Source organism: Salmo salar, chromosome ssa15 (assembly GCF_905237065.1).
Source record: "Salmo salar chromosome ssa15, Ssal_v3.1, whole genome shotgun sequence".
In the NCBI taxonomy this organism is placed as follows: domain Eukaryota; kingdom Metazoa; phylum Chordata; class Actinopteri; order Salmoniformes; family Salmonidae; genus Salmo; species Salmo salar.
Genome location: NC_059456.1, coordinates 70,994,934 through 71,003,891, shown reverse-complemented (window position 1 = coordinate 71,003,891; position 8,958 = coordinate 70,994,934). Strand labels below are relative to the sequence as shown.

The window sequence follows — 8,958 nt, the reverse complement described above, 5'->3', positions numbered from 1 at the left end:
TTGCATGTAAAGCATCCCTATGCAAAGTGGGGGAGCCATCTTCACCAGTACCTGAGCATTTGGTGTAGACACAGCCCCTCTGGTCTGCTCAGACTGACTACATGTGAAGGCAACGATGAAACATCCACTGGCCTTGCTGGTAATGTTGGGGTCTTTTCAGCATGCCTTACCTGAATCATATTCTTGCTCAGCCTCTGAGTTTAAACTAGATGGAGAATACATACTGGGAGGCCTTTTCGACATTCATCATCGCAGCAGCTCAGTTGTTTACAACCGACCGGTGATTGTGGATTGCTCTCGGTGAGTGCTGTAGCACACCATTCAACATACCTTTCAACCATCAGGGAAATCGTAGCTCTGGTCCTGGAGAGCCACTGGGCGTGCAGTTTTTCTTCCAGCCCAATATTAACACAACCAATTTAATTAAGCAATGTTTGTACTGAAGACCAAGTGGATTGTCAACTTGTTCTAGTTTTGGGTTGAAATAAAAGCCTGCATACCCAGTACCTCTCCAGAAACTGAGTTGGAGACACCTGAGTTCAATCACGACACTTCCATGTAAGTAACGTGAAATGTTATAGTACTGTAAATGTATTATACCAAATGTTTAACCTCACTTAAAGGAGCAATCTGCAGTTCAAACAATAACAAAGCGGGCACCCCCACCTCTGTTTTGGTTAATAGCTGAGGGATGTGGCTGGAGAAATGTAACCACTTTCAAATGTACAGTATATCCTATGGAGGCAGGGACTGACCCTCCGTGAGATCAAAATTATAGTTTCAAATGTTTTTTGAGACTATACAGTGTTTATATACAATTACATTGTTTACTAACATTGGGGTAAAAAATTGTATATTGGGTTCTGATGGGGTACGACGTAGTGATGGGCATTCCAAGTCTTTTCAGTAAACCGGCACATTTGGATTCGTTCAGCTAAGAGAGACATTCATTTGTCTCCCAAACAGCTCTTCGCTCATTAGCGCTTAAAAATGTACCTAAAACGATGTAAAAATTGCTAATCTCTTGAATAAAGCCTACAAACTTGCCTGCAGGGTTGGTTAGGTTACTTTCTTTAAATGTAATCTGTTACAGTTACTAGTTACCTGTCCAAAATTGTAATCAGTAATGTAACTTTCTGTTACTTTTGGATTACTTTCCCCTTGAGGCATTAGAAGACTAAAAGGATCCAGCAAACGCGTTTGATGTGTCATAATAGTGGTCTCCGACTTGTGGTCAGACTCGCTCAGGTGGAACAAAGTTAAACTTGCATATTTTTTAAATTCTGAATTGAATGTCATTGAGAAAACAGAAAGGTGTCCATGTATTTTTTCCCACAAACATCCTTTCTGAATTGAAAAGTAATCCTAGTTGTTCAAAAGTATCCGTAATCTGATTACAATATTTTTGCTGGTGACGTAACTGGTTCGTTTTTTTGTAATCAGATTACATGCAATTGATTAGTTGTAATCAGTTACTCCTAAACCCTCTTTGCCTGCCATTATGTGAAATTGTGATATGAGTTCAAATTTTCTTTTACCTGAACAAATTATTGTGGCCTGCAACAAAAAAAAGAGAAAAAAATGAACGCACTGCAAAAATGCCTGGTGGACCAGAAAATGTCTCTCCCCTCATTATCTATTGTTCCTGCAGTGAGGAATTACAATCTTCAGAGAATGTTTTTATAACTTATCTACAGATAATCGTTGTCTGGAGCTCAGAAAGCAGTATTAGTATGCAAATCAGGGATCAAATGAACGGCTCTTTTACAGATGTGATTCAGTTCCCGACGTTCATCCAAAAGAGCCATTCCAAAAGTTTGTTCGTTCGGGAACGACCCATCACTATACGATTGTTGAACTAAGCTCATGAAGTCATTTATAAGAATATAAGAATGAATGGGTATATATCATCAATTTTAAAGTAAAACAATGGATGCACCAATCGCAGATGTACACTTTAAAGGGAATGTTGAGTTTTTTACAACTTCATGTTAGATGGTTAAACACCTTGAAAGTAGTCTATTGGTCAGGATAAACTGTAATCCATGGTATGGTTTTCTTTAAACAGCCACCACAAACTTCAGCTAACTTTAACTACTGCCAGCTAAAACTCAATCAAGTGACTGGAGCATGTGGCACATGATAAAAGAGGGGCCAAATCACATTTTAAAGTAATCTTAAACCAAATACTTAAGTTGATTACATTCTTGCCCTATGTGCCTCATGCCCCAATCACTCCCACTGTTTTTAACTGTTGGCTAAAGTTAGTTAAGTTTGTAATGGCTGTTGTGATGCAAAACTTGTCATACCGACTATATTTATACCTTCTTGAAAAGCAATAGCTCAGATACACATGAAAACATGAAATGACCCTGGGAATTGATAGAACATCATTCAGACATGCACAAAACAATATATAACATTCAAAATGGGTGAATCTTTCCTTTAAGTTGTAAAATACTAAACTTCCCCTTTAACAAAGTAAGTTGACAAATTAGGTAAAACAAACCGCAGTATGTGAAGTGATTAAACATTTCAAATTGCATATGCCAGTAGTCACACCAGGAAAATCGACTAATTTGCTGTGTGTACACACTGTTCTTCTTTCCACAGACAGTCATTTACCTTGTCAAGTTATCGGATGTTTCAGGTGATGAGGTTCGCTGTACAAGAGATCAATAACTCCAGCCTCATCCTGCCCAATGTATCACTCGGTTATGAGATATTCGACCACTGCTCAGACACATTCAACTTTCAGGCCATCTTAAATATGATCTCCAGAAATGGATCAATTCAAGTTCTGAGGTGCGTCAACGAGTATGTGTCCAAAGTCATAGCTGTGGCCGGTCCATTTAGAAGCATGGAGTCCATGACTGTTGCTCCCTTGTTTGCGATGAATCTAATTCCCATGGTAATACATACTTACTTTAGGTCATTTTGATCACTTAAAAAAAAGTGTATTAAGGCTGGGGTACACCCAGAGAGCTACTGGGTGTGCAGGTATTTATTCCAACCCTTCTCTAACATCAGGAGCTTGATTAACTGAATCAGGCGTGTTAGAGCATGGCTGGAATACAATTCTGCACTCCTAGTAGCTATCTACGAGGAGGGTTGGGTAGGTCACCACCCTATTGGGTTATTCTTGTCTATGTGTGTCTAAAATGGACATCTTTTTCTTCACAGGTAAATTATGGGTCCTCCAGTTCTGTTCTAAGCGACAAGTGGAAATATCCCTCATTCCTGCGAACCACAGCTAGTAACAAAGACTTAATACAACTGATAATTCTGATTATACAGCACTTTAAATGGAACTGGGTTGCATTTGTCAGCAGCGGCGATGAGAACAGTCAAAATGGCCTACAGCTGTTCAAAAGCAAGCTGAAAGACACTAAGATCTGCTTGGCTTATGCAAAAGAGCTCAATGAAATGTCTGATCACTATGAAATACTTCAACAGTTAGAGGATCTTAGCATAGAGGTCATTATAGTTTTTGCCGGGCAGAGCAGCGCTGTTGCGTTCATTAAATCAGCAATCAAGCACAACATACACAACAAAGTGTGGATTGCAGGCGACAGTTGGTCCTTGAACAAGAACCTCCCCAGATTGAGCGGAATCAAGGCGATTGGCACCATCATTGGAATAACAGAGACAGTGATGCCATTACCTGGGTTTAAGGATTTTGTCTATTTGTCCCACACACAAAGGAATAACAGGCCCACAGCCTGTGAACAAACACCATCCAGACGAACATGCAATCAAGCTTGTGACCTCTGTAGTGATGTGAGCCCAGAAGAGATCATCGGTGAAAACCCATCATATTCTTTCGCAACTTACTCTGCCATTTATGCTATGGCCCACGCGTTACATAATTTGTTACTATGTGACATTAAGGGATGCAGTGACAATGTAACTGTGTATCCATTTATGGTAAGCATTTGAAACTTTGCATATACACTACGTGGCCAAAAGTATGTGGACACCTGCTCGTCGAACATCTCAATTCCAAAATCATGGGCATTAATGTGGAGTTGGTCCCCTCTTTGCTGCTATAACAGCCTCCGATCTTCTGGGAAGGCTTTCCACTAGATGTTGGAACATTGCTGCGGGGACTTGCTTCCATTCAGCCACAAGGGCATTAGTGATGTCGGGCACTGATGTTGGGTAATTAGGCCTGGCTCGCAGTCGGCGCACCAATTCATCCCAAAAGTGTTTGATGAGGTCAGGGCTCTGTGCAGGCCAGTCAAGTCCCTCCACACGATCTCATTACCAACCATTTCTTAGTGGATCTCGCTTTTTGCACGGGGGAATCATGATGAAGCAGGAAAGGGCCTTCCCCAAACTGTTGCCACAAAGTTGGAAGTACAGAATTGTCTAGAATATCATTGTATGCTGTAGCGTTAAGATTTTCTTTCACTGGTTCTAAGAGGCCTAGCCTGAACCATGAAAAACAGACCCAGACCATTATTCCTCCTCCACCAAACTTTGCAGTTGGCACTATACATTAGGGCAGGTAGCGTTCTCCTGGAATCCACCAAACCCAGATTTGTCCGTCAGACTGCCAGATTCTGAAGCGTGATTCATTACTTCAGAGAACCCATTCCACTGATCCAGAGTCCAGTTGTGGCGAGCTTTAAACCACTCCAGCCGATGCTTGGCATTGCGTATGGTGATCTTAGGCTTGTGTGTGGCTGCTCGACCATCGAAACCCATTTCATGAAGCTCCCGACGGACAGTTCTTATGCTGACATTGCTTCCAGAGGCAGTTTGGAACTCGGTAGTGTGTGTTGCAACCGAGGACACTCGGTGGTCCCGTTCTGTGAGCTTGTGTAGTCTACCACTTCGCGGCTGAGCTGTTGTTGCTCCTAGACGTTTCTGCATCACAATAATAGCACTTACAATTGACTGGGGCAGGTCTAGCAGGGCAGAAAGTCTTACGAACTGACTTGTTGGAAAGGAGGCATCTTATGATGGTGCCACATTGTAAGTCACTGAGCTCTTCAGTACGGGCCATTCTACTGACAATGTTTGTCTATGGCGATTGCATGGTTGTGTGCTCGATTTTATACACGGGGAGTGGCTGAAATATCTGAATCCACTAATTTGAAGGGGTGTCCACATACTTTTGTTTGAAGAGAAATGGCATTACAATATTGAAGAATACATCAATTGACAGGATGCATCTAGGCTACACTTGTGATAAATGAGGTGATGGGGAGGCTGGAGTGTGTCTTAAGGGTAGACTTAGCAATATGACATCATCATACACTGCAGGGCAACTTCCCCGCTTACAGACAACAGCATCAATAGAAACAACATTTGAACCTGCCAGGACAGCCATTACTAGTTTGCTCTAATTTGTGGCCTCACTTCGGGCATGCCCATATTTCCACATTTGGAAAAGCCAATTGTGGCGGTTTTTGTTGATGTCAGTAATCAAAAGCGTACCCCAGTGTGTCTGATGTTCTCATTGCTACGTCTACCTTTAAATGTCCACACAAAGGTGTGAACCTTTGAAAGTGTGAATCAATAGTGAATAATCCCTATGACATTGTTATAGTGTTTAGACACCACAAATGTTCTTGCAACACTACATTCTTGTCTGATTTCAGCTTCTCCAAGAATTAAAGAGGTCAAATTTCACAATATTGAACCGGCATATTGAGTTTGACAGCAATGGAGACCCGACATGTACTTCTTATGCTATTGTTTTCTGGAACCAGAGTGGCCAGGCCCAGAAAGTGGGCTCTTATGAAACTGACCCAGCAGTTGACGTTCCCTTCTCTATCAACAACACTAAAATTCACTGGTATGCTGACCAAGTAAGTCATTTTTCTGGTTTTAATAAATCATAAATCATTCATGAATCATGTTTTTCTATTTTACATGTATGACAAAGGCCATTTGATCGCAACCTTTGGTCTTTCTCAAGGTGCCTGTCGCACGCTGTTCCCCTGAATGCTCAGAAGGATTTGCAAAGAAGAAAGATGGACTCCATCAATGTTGTTTCCAGTGTAACGTCTGCCCTGGTATGACTTATGTTAACTACACAGGTAAGAGGTCCAGAGATAAAGAGAGCAATCTTATTAGATTAAGGTGTCCATTGACACTCATGGGGGTTAAAGTAAGAAGAAAACGAATATGACATTATTTATGTAGATTTTTGTTTCAGCTTGTTTTTGGTGTTTTACTTCCTACTAGAAAACACACTTCACACCTGGTCCAAATGTTACCGTAGACCTACTAATTCTGTCCTCATGAGCTGTTCCACTGGAGATGATATAATGTATGCATGATGCCTGGCTCATCATTGACTATCGTCTTCTTGCCAAACAGACGACCCATACAGCTGCATCGACTGTAGGAAGACAGAGTGGTCCAAACCAGGAAGCACCTTTTGCACACAGCGTTCAGTGGAGTATATACCTTTCACAGACCCTGTCGCCATCACACTCATGTTTTCCACAGGCGTCCTGTTAGCGCTAACACTAGCCATTGTCATTCTTTTTGCACTCAACTATGACAAGCCGGTTGTTAAGTCTGCCGGCGGGCCAATGTGTTTCCTTCTTCTGGGCTGCTTGAGTGCAAGTAGTATCAGTGTGTTCTTTTTCTTTGGGAAACCAACAGTGACCAATTGTGTGTTGAGGTATTTTCTATTTTTGTTGTTCTACACTGTCTGTTTAGGCTGTTTCGCTGTGCGCTCCTTTCAAATAGTGTGCATTTTCAAAATGGCCACCAAGTTCCCTAAGATACACAGCTGGTGGGTGAAGCACAATGGACAGTGGTGGCTCATAGCCATAGTCTTTGTTCTTCAGCTGTTGTTGCTTACAACAGTGTTCACTGCCAGCCCTCCCACACCAGTCAATGACATGACATCATACAGAGATCAAATAATACTAAAGTGTGCCATGAGAAGAACAGTGATCATGTTCTTGTTATTGACTATAGTCTTGGCAAGTCTTTGCTTTATTTTCTCATACATGGGGAAAGACCTGCCCAAAAACTACAACGAGTCCAAAGCAATCACCTTGTACCTGCTTTTCCTTATACTTACATGGATCACTTTCTGTACAGCAAGCATATTATACCATGGTAAATATTTACAGTTATTCAATGCAATGTCAGTGCTTTCCAGTTCATACAGCATCCTCTTCTGCTACTTTCTCCCTAAGTGCTACATCATTATCTTTCAGCCGCAGAAAAATACACAGCAGCATTTCCAAGGGATCATCCAACGTTATACTCAAAACATCAGTAGTAAGTAGTTGAAAACAGTTAATTTCAACTGTTTTACTGAATCAAGGAAATGCTTTTCTTGCTAGAATTGCTTACTAATATTGATTAATCTTACCCCTTGACTTTTTCAACATTTTGTTGTCTTACAGCCTGAATCTATAATGGATTAAATTGAGATTTTGGGTCGCTGGCCTTGTCGTGGAAAATTGTCTTAAGAATAACACTTCTTACAAGAACTTCTAAATTCAATATAGACTTTAATACAGAGTAGTAAAGCCGAGCCGGTCCGCGGAACAACTGCCTTCCTTAGGCCCAGGCTCTGCTTTTATGCACATACAATACATAGGTCCATCCTTTATGTAAATGAAGTAAAACCTCCTATGCGTTCTGCCACCATTATCTTTCAACCCAATGGATAACGCCCATATCTGAGGATAACGCCCACATCTGCTTTTAGCTCTAACATAATGGTGGCTAAACTCTCCTCATATGGATATGAAAATAATGCATGCATTGCAGGCTTACGCTTGGCATATATTTAGTCATGGCCATACATTCAGCTTGCCTGGCCGTTGCGTGGTTCCTACTTGGGGATGTATGGCCACCTGTTATCTCCACTCAGGGCCAGCTGCCAGTCTCCTCTTTCGCTAGCTAATGTATTTCTATTTTTCCTTCCTTCAGCATGTCTACCTTTCTCCCACAGCCTACACACAATACCCCATAATGTCAAATTGGAATTATGTTTCTAAAAATGTTTACTAATTAATAAAAAGTGAAAAGCTGAAATGTCTTGAATCAATTCAACCCCTTTGTTATGGCAAGCCTAAATAAGTTCAGGAGTAAGATGTTGTTTAACCTGTTAGTGATCCCTTCGCGTGCCAATCCCTTTAGTGGGATCGATTTGACAACATCCAGTGAAATTGCAGAGCGCCAAATTCAAACTACAGAAATATCAATATTCAAGATTCACAAGGATATAATTGTAATACATCAAAATAAAGCTTAGCTTCTTGTTAATCCAGCTGCAGTGTCAGATTTAAAAAAAGCTTTACAGTGAAAGCAGACCATGCAATTATCTGAGGACAGTGCCCCGCATACAAACACATGAAAATAATTTTCAACCAGCCAGGTGGCGACACAAAAGTCAGAAATAACGATATAATAAATGCCTTACCTTTGAAGATCTTCTTATTTTTGCAATCCCAAATGTCTCAGTGACACAATGAATGGTCGTTTTGTTCGATAAATTCCTTCTTTATATCCACAAAATGTCCATTTATTTGGCGCGTTTGATTCAGAAATACACCGGTTCCAACTCGCCCAACATGACTACAAGTATCTAATAAGTTACCTGTAAACTTGGTCCAAACATTTCAAACAACGTTCCTAATCCAACCTAATGTATCCTAAAACATAAATAATCGATCAAATTTAAGACGGGATAAACTGTTTCCAATACCAGATAAAAACAACGTGAAGCGTGTTCCAGTTCATGCACACCAAACACTAGAGTCCACCTGGAGTGACACTTACAAAGAACGGCCATACATCTTCATTTCTCAAAAGAAAATAATCGAACAATTTCTAAAGACTGTTGACATCTAGTGGAAGCCATAGGAACTGCAACCAGGTTCCTATTAAATAGGGCTTCCAATAGAAACCCATTGGGAAATACTATGACCTCAACAAAAAAAATCCCCTGGATGGTTTGTCCTCGGGGTTTTG

General features: G+C 40.9%; 1 protein-coding gene across 1 annotated transcript; it reads left to right on the top strand.

Annotated features, from left to right (window-relative positions):
• Positions 1-2,614: 2,614 nt before the first annotated feature.
• On the top strand, positions 2,615-7,268 carry tas1r2.2 (taste receptor, type 1, member 2, tandem duplicate 2). The gene is made up of 5 exons (XM_014146341.2): positions 2,615-2,911; positions 3,184-3,927; positions 5,610-5,819; positions 5,930-6,050; positions 6,334-7,268. The coding sequence occupies exons 1-5, from the start codon at positions 2,642-2,644 to the stop codon at positions 7,260-7,262; spliced, it is 2,274 nt and encodes a 757-aa protein (XP_014001816.2). The 5' UTR covers positions 2,615-2,641; the 3' UTR covers positions 7,263-7,268.
• Positions 7,269-8,958: the final 1,690 nt, after the last annotated feature.